At 36.7% G+C, this 14,056-nt stretch overlaps 1 protein-coding gene across 1 annotated transcript; it reads left to right on the forward strand.

Annotated features, from left to right (window-relative positions):
• The first annotated feature begins 4,492 nt into the window (after positions 1–4,492).
• LOC134531978 (spidroin-2-like) lies at positions 4,493–12,526 on the forward strand. The gene is made up of 2 exons (XM_063368082.1): positions 4,493–4,564; positions 11,243–12,526. Exons 1-2 carry the CDS (start codon positions 4,553–4,555, stop codon positions 11,510–11,512), a joined length of 282 nt encoding a protein of 93 aa, XP_063224152.1. The 5' UTR covers positions 4,493–4,552; the 3' UTR covers positions 11,513–12,526.
• Positions 12,527–14,056: the final 1,530 nt, after the last annotated feature.

Here is a 14,056-nt window from a genome sequence, read left to right on the forward strand (position 1 = left end):
CGATAGTTCTTTTGTTAAAGGTTGAATGTTTTGGATTGGTCGAGAGAGTTCATAATAAACTGTGTGCCAATACTGGAAGTACCACAGGGGTATCATAATTAAATTTTATCCTATTGTGAAATGAATAGGCGATTTATTCCAATCTCGAATTGTGCTAGATAATTATTATGCTAAACTTTATTACCTCGAACCAACTAAAACAAAGAAACGTAATGGTTTTCTAATCATGTGAAACAACCAGTGAGTAGAAATCGGAAATTTATAAATAAGATAAAATGAAAATGTTTATACCTTTATTTTAACCCTGCTGTTGGTTATCGGTTTATCTGCGGAGTTTGTCCAGTGAGGAAGGCTCGACCAAAGAAGTCCCGAATCACGGGCAACACAGTTCAAAAAACTTCTTTAAAGTCAGTAGTCAATGAACAGGTGGCTTCTGCCCGGTTACCCCATAGACTGTTGTGTCCATCCTGTAAGACCCTGAACACACGAATTTTTCTGTTCTCTACTAATGGGCACTCCCAAAATGCTTTATAATGTATAGGCAAGTTTAATCTAGCCTGGATTTATATGAATCCGCAATATCGTATAACTATTGGTACTTTGTGAAAATAAAAGCTGCTTTATAGTAAGATAAAATATTAATTTAAAAAATACATATGTGTTCTTATGTAATAAAAATTACCGACACACAATTCCAGGTTCGATACATTGCTAGATAAGAAGATTTTTCAAATTTATACTTCCCTGTTACATGAGTGGGTTTATTGGATTTCCTTCATTGTTATAGATGAATAACCTTTCTTTCCAACGCGTTTCCCACGCGACATTTTAGAACATCGGGTCATTTCCGCCATTGGATGAAAAAAATAATCGTGAATCATTGACACAGAGAATCATTTCATGCCTCAAGGTGGATGATGTTTCTACTTCGAGATATCCCTAACACGAATCGATGTTGCGTTCTCTAAATGTGGGATGGGACTATTCTTTCTGGCTTACCAGAGGAGTAAACGGGTAAGAGCTGTCATTCAATGAAACCGTATTCGACTGGCTTGTAAAGAGTCCGTCCGCAGTCAAACACTGAACCATATCCGACCAGACAAGGTGTTGACCAGTGTCAATTACACGCGCTCTTTATCAACCAATTTCAGTCGAAGGTGGCTGACTGACTGTTCAGTTACAACTAGATGGGATTTTCCAGTCTCATTTGGGTCAGTTAGTGAAACATGTGCTTTTCTGTTTCGGATCATATTTTCAATAATTTTTGCGACAGCACCAAATGCACTGACAGTAGAGTCAACAGTATATACATGTACCTGAAAAAAATCTCAATCAATCACATAATGCTGACTTCACTGCAGTGTTTTAACGAACAGATGATGTGAAACCCAGTGAACTTTACAATCAGTGAGCGCGGAATATCTGAAAGCCTGTTTATAGTTAAATTTATTATTGAAATGTTTCAACACAATAATGCTAGTTCAGGTTAGTACTAAACGCACAACAGCACACAGAAAATATTTTTCTGTGCATTTACAAAAGATTCCTTTGGAAACCAGTAGCTAAGCAATAATTTGTAATAGGTACTGCAAGAAATATATTGTAAATTTAAATAGCACATTGCTATGGTTAATCCTGCATATATGAAATACGTTTTAACGAAAATTGGCGTATAGTTTTATATTTTAATTTATGTTCATTCAAGCATAATTTTTTTTAAACCATGGAATAGATAATCGAAATTTCAATAATAGCACTTTATTTTGTTTCCTAATATGCGCAGTTAATACTGGAAAGCTACTCAGGGAACGGTTTAAAAATAACTTTAACTATTGGAGGTACTGGGACAACACAAAGCATAAATGCCCGGGTAAGAATCCGGACCCAGTAAAACTGCGAACACAATGTACAAATTTACAAATATCTGTAATTTTACATGAATATAACTATTCAATTAACGAAAAAAATGTTACAGTGTAATGATACGTCTGGCATTTTAAAATTAAGTATTTATATAAATTTAAAGTTAACACTTTGTCCTCGTCATAAGATTGTTACGTAGTTCTCCAAGCTTTTAGACATACATTGCGCCCACTGTACTGATTAAACTCACGCTTTGCAACTTCTAACCTCTTTTCACATAGGAAACCACAGGTGTTGCATCTTGCAAAGTGCTGGTTGCCGCGAATATACCAGACGCTTGGCTTCGACATCGTTTTTACCCCGAAGGCTGTACGTCTCTTCTTGACAGGTAACCCCCTAACCCCTCCTCCCCCCTGTCTTTGTTTTTCCACGCCGTCAAGCCAACGTTAGGAAAGATAGAGTGAGTACCTCTCGCTGTAGGAAGCGAATATATGTGAGGAAGGTAACAGGATTCGGGAATCAGTGGTGGTCTATAGATATGGTTTATAAGGACTTACTACTTCCCCCCCAACTAATAAACATAGAACTAAAAACCAAACTGGATTCAAACAATTTTATCGATTCATATTTCACTTTATTTTTAAGTGGTTTCAAATTAATTTTTTTGCAAATATTTCTAATTTGAATTTTTTTGTGCTTTTGTATTGTGTCTCTTTTTTACAACATATACGCCCTAAAAAAATCACAGACCACCGCGGTTCTTTATTATTTTGATGTAACTGCTAGAAACATTTCAGATCCGTTCAGCAATAAGAACTGTGTTTTCCTTCATTTTTAAATAAATCTATATTGTAATATTTTAACAAGACTTTATTTCTACTAAATACACTAATAACAAAACTGCCCTTACATTCTATTTAAAAAAAAATAATATTTAGTTATTCATGTATTTTAAACCTATTTTATAATACATGATTTTCTTTTCAAGAATTTCAGTTAATATTTAGCTTTTGTCCGTAAACAGAAAAATACATTTGTAATTTCTACTTTATGAGATTAATTCATTTTTCGTAAAATGAGCCATCATAACTTAAAAATTCTGTTTTGATAGCAACAATCAAATAAATAATTTTTGAAAACAATTGTGAATGAATAAAATGTATTCCCAGAATTCAAATATTCTTAATTTTTTTTACTTCATGACCATCACTTAATTGAAAAAATTATACATATATATACATATATATATATAATTTCATGTTGTGTCAAAATTTTAATCTACATAAAATGTTGTATAACTGGAAAACAAATTAAATATAGTTTTTTTTTCTCTTAGGTCAAGAAATATGTCGCGTGTATCGTTTTATATTTTTAAATAATAAACATTTAATAATTATCAAATTTTTAATTATGATAGCAAATACATTAAACCTTTTTTGAGTCAGTAAATATATTTAGTTAATATTATGAGGAATTTTATGTCATTTGTTATATTTGGGTTCAATTTAACCCTTTATGTTAATATCCACCATAATTTATTTTAAATTAGAATCATTAAAATAATGTTCAATATTTGTATCATTAGAAATTTTTTAAATAAAAACCTTGATTATCATAAAGTGTTTATATACTACTTGTAGTTACTCTAGATACTAGAATTTACCGCCTAAGTTAAAGTGGAAATTGAACAACAGATTTCCTCTCTTTTTTAAAAAAAAAAAATTAATATTGCTAAACAACTAATTTGTTGTAAAATTTTGTAGAAAAATTATTAGAAAAAGCATTTTCTTTCTTAAAAAGCTTTTCTTCTTGAAAAGTTATAAATAAAAAAGCAATTTTTTAAATGTTTAAAATAATAAATATTAGTTATTTATTTTTTATACTCTTATACATGTAAAGTAATTTATCATTCTGTAAGTGTTATAACAGGTTTTTATTTAAAAAATTATATCCGAGAAGCCGTAAAATTTCCAGATTGAATAAAAATTATCATTAACAGAGAGTAGTGACTCAAGAAATTCAGTGTCACTTTCAGTTCTTGTGTGAAGTAGATTATTATTTCTTTGGGTCGTAAAAAATGTTAGATATAGACCTATCGTTAAGGCCATGAATTCGGCTGTCACGTTATTTAAATAATAGATACGATTAAATTAATCTGGGTTTTAGAAAAATAACCACACTTGGGCCTACTTTATATTATAATAGGCTTTTATACTTAGCAATGGTTGAAATTTGCTTACTTCAGGGAAGCGATAATAACTAAACTGTAAAAAAAAAATGCCATAAGTGGCCTTGCGCTTAGTACGATTTTACAAACGTTGTGGCGTGTCTTCGTAATTTTTAGCAGAATAGAATACATTTTAATGTGGTACAGGCATTTTAGCAAGACTTGTGCTGTAGGATTTATAAAAACATCAAATCCCCAAGAGACACAGTGTATTTTTAGCCAACGTTACACTTTTTTTCTGGGAATTCTAGTGACCCAAAACAAACGTCTACTGTTTGGAAATGTTTTCTTGGACGTCCCGTATCAATCACGTTCTGCTAGTTTTTTTTTATTCGATGTCCCATTTATTTTGTCTTCTTTTTTGCGGCCTTTGCAGACACTACGCGAGTATAAAATGAAGGCTCCGCCCGGCAAAGACCGCTCTCTCGTCGCCAAAGCCACGACAGACTAAATTCTTGCAGAATGTCCATCAAGGTAAGTCATGAATTCGGCAAATATTCGTTTTCGTTTATTTTTGTTTAATGCGTGACATCTTAGCTCTCGGTATAAGACATTTGGTAGGAGTAACTTTGTGAATAGTGGAACGGAAGTCTCATGGGACGGAAATGTGTAACCACGGTACTGCCATCTGTGGCGGATGGCGCTAACCAAAGTTCAAAAAGACAAAGTGAAACTTTGTAATATTAACTGTTTATAGAGTTGTAACACGATGGGCGGTGTTTCAATGAAACTTCTTGTCCAAAATCAGGTACAAAGCCGGGATTTATTATTTTTTCTAGACTTTTTTTTATTTTTTCGGAGCCGTTTCATTATACAGTATATAATATCTGTCTGCCGCTAGAATTCGTGGCCGGAGCGGTTACATCGACTATGGCATCATTCGGTTTGCAAAGCTAAAGGTTAAACTAGACAATGGGACGGCTCAGATAAGAGCGAATAAGGCTGGAAAAAAATTCTAAACCATGGATTTGGACCTGATTTTGGACTATGAATTTTATTAAAACACTCCCATTTTGTTAAAATTCATTAAACAGGTAATACTATAATTTTTTTCCATTGGCTTTATTAACTTTGATTCGCCCCAACCCCCACAGATTGCAGCACCCTTTCAGTCACGAAATTACTTATACCAAATGCCGTGTACCGAGACCAAAGATATTACTTTTTTTTCGTGGTAAAGAATTGAGAGTAATTTGCATGCCAACAGAATGTACATTCAAATATTCCAACTCTTAAAACAAGAATTTAGGAGGCTGTGAATACAAAAACTACAAAGATTTTTTTAAGTAAACTAGCAAGTGCCCGGTATGTGTTGTGATGCCTCAATCACTATAATTGTGGAAATTATCTAAAGCAGGTACAAATATATATGGCATCTCTCTATTTATTTATACCTCTACAATTATTTCTTTCTATCTCTCTGTATCTTTATCGAAGTATATATAACTCTATCTATATCTCTATATCTATAAATCTATATCTCTCTATATATCTCTGTGTTCTCACCCATACACCTATAGCTATATATCTCTTTATGTCTATATATATGTCACTCTATAGCAATGAAATCTATGTTCTACCTATCTTTATTCTTATCTATTTTACCTGGCACAGGTGTGCAATAGGTACGATATATAATAAATACGCGCGTCTTGAAATACAACGTTGTGTCAAAATTTCAAAGCAATCGTTGAAGAACATTCGGAGATTTTTAAGAATTTGAACGAACGTTTACATTTTTATTTTTATTGTTACGTACGCGAGAGACCAGACCGCGACGAGTCGTGTTACGGGTACCGCGAGTTCCGAGAGATCTGAGAGTTTCGCGAGTGAAGGGAAGTGAGACATCGGCGAAGAGGGTGAGAGACACACCCCCCCCCCCCCTGAGAGTGGCGTGACGCGGAGTTCGACTGGATCGCGAGAGTGCGACTGAGTGGCCCGAGACTGTGTGTGTGTGGTCAGGCGCGAGGTAAGGGACGAACCACTGTTGAGCCTAGCTCCAGTGAGGAGTGCGAACTGCGGAACTTGACAGACATTGAGAGACTTGAGAAATAAACTTTTTTTTTTAAAGTTCCATTGATATGTGATCGGTAGGTTCCCGAAAAAATTCGCGGGTTCAATGACCTGCAGGATGAACTCCATAGTTCTACGTAGGGGAGGACGGGGCAAGTTGACGAGCGGGGCAAGACGACGAATGACTTAGTTCCACGTCATGTTATTAGATAGCACCACCTAACAGACACTACTAGCGCTCCACACTGGTGGACACTAAAGAATCGCACAGTGAAGCCGCTGCCACCATTTAGTTGTTTGTTAGATGATGTTCGTACATTTGGTCTGACGTATTGTAATTTTCAAGAACTTCGAAGTAATATCTCATGGACAAACAGGTAAGATATTTGGTTATTCAATGCCACACATTATTACCTTAGACAATATACTTTTCTTAACCACTATATATTGTTAACCTTTTATATTTTTTCCTAGCAAAAAAATCCAATACTAATAACATTGCTGATCGGGGCAAGTTGACTGGGGCAAGATGACGACTCGTCATCTTGCCCCAAGTGCTTTTTAACAGTTGTTTTTTAATTGTTCATGCCCTACAGGCTTTCATTAAACAAAAATTCTAATTTAAAAGTATTTAGCCTACCTAATTGTATTTTCTTACTAGGAAATGCCTATTCATGGTGGAAGATTTCGAGAAGTTTTCACTGAAGAGCAGCTAGAATATTTAAGGAACTACTCGACAGCAATGGATAACATGTTTTTTGGGATGACAAAGCAGCAATGTAGAAAACTTGTGTTTTACTTTGCAGAATATAGTGGAATTTCGCATCCGTTCAATGTGGAGACCAGGATGGCAGGTGAGGATTGGTTGGCTAGTTTTATGAAAAAATGTAAGTTCAGTTTTCGGAGACCAGAGGAAACATCCATTGCCAGAGCCATGGGCTTTAACAAGCCAAATGTTGACAAGTTTTTCTTAATTTTGAAATAAGTGCGGGAAAAACATAGATTTCCAGATTCTGCCATTTACAATGCAGATGAATCTGCACTTTCCACTGTATCTAATCAGGGGCGTAGCCAGGGGGGGGTTTTAGGGGTTCAAACCCCCCCCTTAGCACCAAATATTTAATTAATTTCTTATTAATCACTCAAACAAATTTCATATTAAATTTAATAAAAATTTTACCATTACAATATTTCAATTTAAGTACCGAAAACCGCTAAAATAGCACTATTTTACACCTTAAAATCCAAATTTTCCCGGGGGAGGACCCCCGGACCCCCCGCTTTAATACGGGGGGGGGGGTTGCATGCTTCTTAACACCCCCCATACACAAATCCTGGCTACGCCACTGTATCTAATAGGCTACCAAAGGTTATTTCACCCACAGGAAGTAAGAGTGTTTCCAAGATCGTTTCGGCAGAGAGAGGAAGAAATGTTACTATTATTTGTTGCATTAATGCTTGCGGATATTACCTGCCCCCTTTTTTGGTTTTCGCAAGAAAACGGATGCGACCTGAACTTGTGGAAAGAGCCCCTCCGGGAACCGTTGGACATTGCAGTGATAATGGTTGGAGCAATGGAGAAATATTTGTGTTGTTTTTGAAACATTTCGAACTACATGTGAAACCAACCAGTGAATTTCACGTGCTGTTGCTTGTTGACAACCATAAAACACACGTAACACTGGAGGCTATAAACTTTTGCCGGGAAAATCACATCGTTATGGTCGGATTTCCACCCCACACTACCCATCGTCTTCAAATGCTGGATGTTTCCTTTTTTGGGCCATTAAAAACCTATTACAGTCAAGCTTGTGACAACTTAATTGTCACTAATCCAGGGCAAGCCATAACTGACAAAAAAATTGGTGAGTTACTAAGCACTGCTTATTTAAAAGCAGCTACAGTCGGTAATGCAGTCAATGGGTGCCGAGAATGTGGAATTGAGCCTTATGATCCCCTTGTGTTTACTGAGCATGATTTAGCAGCAGCGAACCCCACCGATCATGATCTAGCTATGGAAAAAGCAGTTAATGAACATCAGGCAGAAAAAACTGAAGAACCAGGACCTTCAAGAAATGCTACTTCCATTGAGCCAGGACCATTAAGAAATGCTACTCCCATTGAGCCAGGACCTTCAAGAAACGACATTTCCATTAAACCAGGATCTTCAAGAAATATTTCTCCGATTGAGCCAGGACCTTCAATAAATACTTCTCCCGCAGCTTCCATTGAGCCAGGACCTTCAAGAAATTCTACTCCCGTTGAGCCAGGACTTTCAAGAAATGCTACTCTCAGTAAGATAGGGCCTATAAGAAATGCTACTCCTGTTGAGCCAAAACTGTGCCGAAGTGTTTTCGATTTCAAACCATTGCCTAAAGAAAGATCATATGTGAGAAAAAGGATAAGTCATAAGCAATGTGCAAGTGTCATCACAAGCTCACCCATGAAAGCGATGCTGGTTCAGAGAAAAGCTCAGAGGATAGAACAAGAATGTTTGAAGCAATAAAGACATGAGTCTCGAGATGCAAAAAAAAGGAACTGTTACTAAGAAACTGAAGTTAGATTCTCGAGAAAAATCCAAGAAGCTCCAACTTTCGCCAGGCATGACTTCAGCTCAAATATCCGAAATGCAGTGTCTTGTGTGTGATGAGATTTATGTCGACCCTCCATCAGAAGATTGGATCGAGTGTTGCAAATGCCACATATGGTGGCATGAGGACTGCTCGAACTTTGAAGGAGGAAAATTTGTTTGCAATTATTGTTTATAAAAATACCAACTCTGAATTAGTTATGTAAGTTAACTATTAATTGTAATTTTCAACAAACCAAGCCTTTAATAATATGCCATATATGTAAAAAAAAAAGCATGTAACAATGTTAAATTAGTTAATTTACATTAGTTTGCATTCTAAGAATAAATATGTTTAAACTTGTGCAGAAATGTCATCTTACCCCGTAGTCAAAGTCATCTTGCCCCGGTAACGGGGCAAGATGGCACATTTGCATTATATTTTTAAAAGGGCAGAATTTTGGAGATAATATAGAAATATAGATTTTTCCATGTAGTTACACCACGACAAAAGACTATTCTAATCGTGTGTGGAAAGAAGGAAATCGTATTTCCAAAATTAAAATTATAAAAAATGACGAACTCTTAACATCGCCAACTTGCCCCGTCCTCCCCTACACTCGGTCAAATGTCACCCACTCATTGGCTGCTGTCTTGTGAGACGTCCCAACGTAGCACCCTGTGATTCGATAAAGCTTTAGTCGGGTGTTTCTCATTGGCCCAGAGTCATCCAGGTGAGTTGTGAGCCAATAGCAGAGGCAGCACTGAGGTATAACTAATTATATTTTAGCCTATCGCGAAATTAATTCGCGAATATTTCCGGTCTCTAGTGATCGGACATTTTTAAGCACAAGTATTTATTATTGTCAATATTATTAATCAATAGAGACCTGCAAAATTCGCGGTTTCGATGGCCTTCAGGATAGACTGCACATACCCCTGTACACTCGGGCAAATAACGCAAGTTCATTGGCTGCCGACTTCTAAGTCGTCTCAGCTGGTTTGTCTGTTATTCGATCCTTCTTTGGTTGAGGGTTTATAACTGGTTGAGATTCGTCCAGATGAACAGTAAGCCAATATTTAGCAAAATTATCTAAGTATATGTGTTTGAATTCTAGCCTTATCACCGAATGAATCCGCAAATTTTGCAGGTCTCTAGTAATCAATAAAACTGTGATGACACTTAATTGGGCTTTCCCTTACGAACCCAGTTCTCCCCACATTATAAATCGTGACAATACAGTAGGTGGGTTCTGGCAGCCAGCTCCTATAGCCACGGTGCTGTGCCGCTGTTGTCAAGTCACATCACGCGCTGCGTCGTCAGCTGGAGTGTTCTCGTGTCGGCGGGTCGTGTGTGCGTGCCTGCCTTTCCGCGCGCGAGCGTGTGAACCGGGCTTCAGGGAGGACGGCACTTGCGGTGCTGGGTTCAGGGGGACGGTGAATGTCAGTGCACGACCCGGGGCGATATCCCCCGCCCCCTACAACACCTGGGCAGCGGCCCGCCGCCACACCGCCACCTCCGTGTTGCAGAAGGCAACGACGAGCCACTGCAATCGGGAAAGCCTCCTTTTCACAGACGAGAGTGTCAAAACCCGAAGTTCCCCGAAGGTCATGGTTTTTTTCCGTATTTTTAATGTAGCTATCCCAACCATATCAACCGTCCACAATGTTTTAAAGTATTTATAATGTAGCTAACCTAACCTAATTGACCATTAGTATCCTTTTATCAACACCGCCATATTTATTTACAATGAACCCAAAAAAAAACGATGATGCAAGATCGGGCGTTTGGCTCATACGTCTGTGAAAAGTAAGCTTCCCCTTCAGTTTCACCTCGCCTAGTTCGCTACGGTCACGCCTTCTCCATACCTCCGCGACGATTACTGAGGTACAATCCAGCATCCGGGCTGTTCATCTTCTTAGTGAAGCCTAAATTACTAATTACAACAATTATTACTATCTCAACTTTTAATTGTGTGAATTAATAATAACTGCATGCAGAATAAAACATGCACAAGCTTAATTGTCAGTAGAACTGTCAAAAACACGCGTAACAGAGAACATAATCTGCCTATTTTACGGAAAACCCACTTAGTCCATTAACCATAGTGACGAGAAAAATTGGTTTTTATGTTTATGTTTTGTGTAAAATATTGGCACACATGCATGGTACCGATACTGGTTCAGTGAAATGTATAATACTATTCAGAATGTGCACAGAAAAATATTGACACTTATTTGCCAAAACGGCAAACAAACAATTCTGCCCAAATAATTAAAAAAAAATGGACTTACTGGATTTTCCCTGTACGCTCACAAGATGATAACTTAGGGGAAAAAAATTGTAATTTAATCGAGTATTACATTGTATGTCTTTTTTTTTCAATAAACTACGTATTTTTTTATTTAAACTGAAATCATTTTGTTATGTGTTGTGATCTTTTTATATTTGTGTTGGTGGTCTATGTATTTGTATATAGCCAGCCTATTTTTGACTACGTCTACTGGTTGACGCAGAATCAATAAATCATGTTTAAGCTAAGAATAGTTTTTTTTTTTTCCTCCCTTAGGTTATCCTTGTCTTCCTGGCGATGGCGGCAGTCTGTTCGGCCACGTACCTGCGGCCTCGTCCGTGGCAGCTGGTGCAGCCGTCCTCTGCCTCCGCCGCCGCCGCAGCTGCAGCTGCTGCCGGCGGGGGGTACGGCGGCGGCGCATCTGCCGCAGCCGCGGCTGCAGCTGCTGCCGGCGGTGGCGGGTACGGTGGCGGCGCATCTGCCGCAGCTGCGGCTGCAGCTGCTGCCAGCGGTGGCGGGTACCGGCACCCTTACTACTTCCGCTAGCCTCCTCGGACCCTCCTACCCCAACCCTCCCCACCGCCTTCCCCTTAAATCTCCTCATCACCCTCTTCATACCCTTCGTCGATTTTAAGAGCCCTGGGTCGCAATGCGCAGAAGAAAAGTTTATAAAAAAACAAGAAATAAGTGACAATAAATGTTTTTTCTTATAAGTACTATTTTTTATGGAGCTTTGTTCACTAATAATGATTTAAAACTAATCAACGTGATTACGAATTTTTTTTTTAAATTGTACAGCTAATAAATTATTTCAAATTAACTCTTGATGAATTAAGTACTTTATAAAAATCTTAACTTTTTTATTGTTTACAATTCACTTCTATTACGGAGAGAAATTAATACGTATTTTCTACCGCACGCTTAAAGCCAAAAAAAAAAAAATTTAATCTTGAATCTACTAACGATTTCAAGCTTTTGGTGGAACCCATAGGACCACTGTGCCACATTGTTCCTAACCAAGCAGGAGTTCACGAACTGCAGTCATCTCCGGTTTCCAACAGCTCAAGAAAATCACCTCAGTGCCTTAACCACACGGCGTAAGATCGAAAAAATTACTTTTAAAAATCTACAAAAATAAAATTAATATCACATTAGTGGAAAACGAAATATTTGCTGTAAATTCAAAATTATTAATGTCTTATGACACAAATATTTTTTGGTAGTGACCTTACAAAGAGTAGTAAATAATTTCTTTAAAATTATTACAATATGTACTCACACCTTGCTGTCTATGTTAACATTGGTTAATTATATGAAAACATTTTGTGAGAGCATATAAGGCATTAATGTTGTACCTAATACAGCCATAGTCTGTTATTTGTAATAGCTCTCCATAGTTAAGCCAATTATTGCTTGTATTAAATGGAGCATCTGGAAGTAATTATATGAAGTGCTTTATTCTGTGTCCGTGCATGTTTTCTTTGATTTAACTTACACGAATACCTGCAATGTTTCTGCCATCAAAATATAATAAAATTGTCTCATAAATCACAAGATAAATGTTTTATTTTTATTTTGTCTGTATCCCTACATCCATTCGCTGCTTTAAAAGTGAAGAAAATTAGCCAAAAAATTATATTTATAAAAGACTAAAAATTTAACTGTGTGATGATTTGTTTATTAGATGAACATTTTACGGTCAGTCTACCAAACTATTCAATTAGGAAACAGATCCGTGCTAACTCAAGTTAAATAAAAACACACATAAAACTATACTAACAGTATATTTCTAATCTTGACGCGGTATCTTGCATATTTTACTAATCTTGAACTGGAATAAAGATTCTTCGTGCAATGTGGAAAGACACTGTGAGAATATTATTATTTTTAATTTATTATTCCTCATTTTAACCAAATTTGAAGGAGTAAGACAATTAAATTGTAATATAATAGTGTGAATCTAAATGTACTTATTGAGTTAAAAATAATAACACTCTCCTCTAATTCTTCCAGCATCTCTATAATATTAGATAGGCTAAATGAAAATGAATTAGCACATGTAAAATGCATCAGCTTACAACTTCGCAAAATTGGCATGTAAGATCTAAATCCATCAATGCCCCTTATATAAACTATGTTACACATTCGTGCCTTACCTAGGATTCCAACCAAGAAACCCTTTCCCGTAAGTTGGCGCTTCAACCAACGGCATCATGGAGGTTGTCTATTATGTTAGTGGTAGGGACAGGAAAAACTTGCGTTAATGTTTGGCGACAGTCTATAAAGAAAACATTTGTACACTTAATTGAACATAATAATTAGAAATAAGGTTGCACTGTTAAAAATGTTCAACTTAAATTTTGCAAAAGAATACTTGTAATAAATTATCGAGTGATGTTCGTAAATTTATGGATGTATTCATATATTTATGGGTACCATTTATCACCTTTCTTTAAACACAATTTTAAAAAAGATCATTTCGGATTATTAACAAAACAGTTAATAATTTCATTCCAAAGAAAACACACTATTCTTCTCTCGGACGTCCTTCCTTGATGTCGCCAATAAGAAGAGAAGAAATTGACACAATAATAAAGAAGATACAAGAAGAAATTTAAAAAAGCGCAAGAAGACATGTGGATTGAACTAGCATCTGGTCAGTAAGAAATGAAGAAGAAGAATATTGATGAAACCAGCATTTAGTTTGAAGATAAGCTTCATTGTCTGCAGCAACATCTAGCTCAACTAGAACAGCAACTTGCCTGACAAGAGCAACAGCTGGCTGAACATGAAGACACAGTGGCACAGCAGATAATGTGGCTTGAACAGGAGACGGAACGGCTTGTAGAAGCTGCAAACGATGAGTGCCACTGGATGATTAAAGAAGCGACAGCTGCTGCAAAACGGAAGAGTGTGTCTAGGGAAGTTAAAAGGGAAGATGTTGCCAACGGACATTCAAAAATCCGCCACCCAATTTCGATGGTCAATCTTCGTGAGCAGCAATTCAGGCGACAGTTTGAAGCAGCTGTGAAGATGAATGATTGGAGTGAGGAAGGACTCGATCTGCTTCATATCAGACAAGTCATTATA

This window comes from Bacillus rossius, chromosome 5, assembly GCF_032445375.1.
Source record: "Bacillus rossius redtenbacheri isolate Brsri chromosome 5, Brsri_v3, whole genome shotgun sequence".
NCBI lineage: Eukaryota > Metazoa > Arthropoda > Insecta > Phasmatodea > Bacillidae > Bacillus > Bacillus rossius.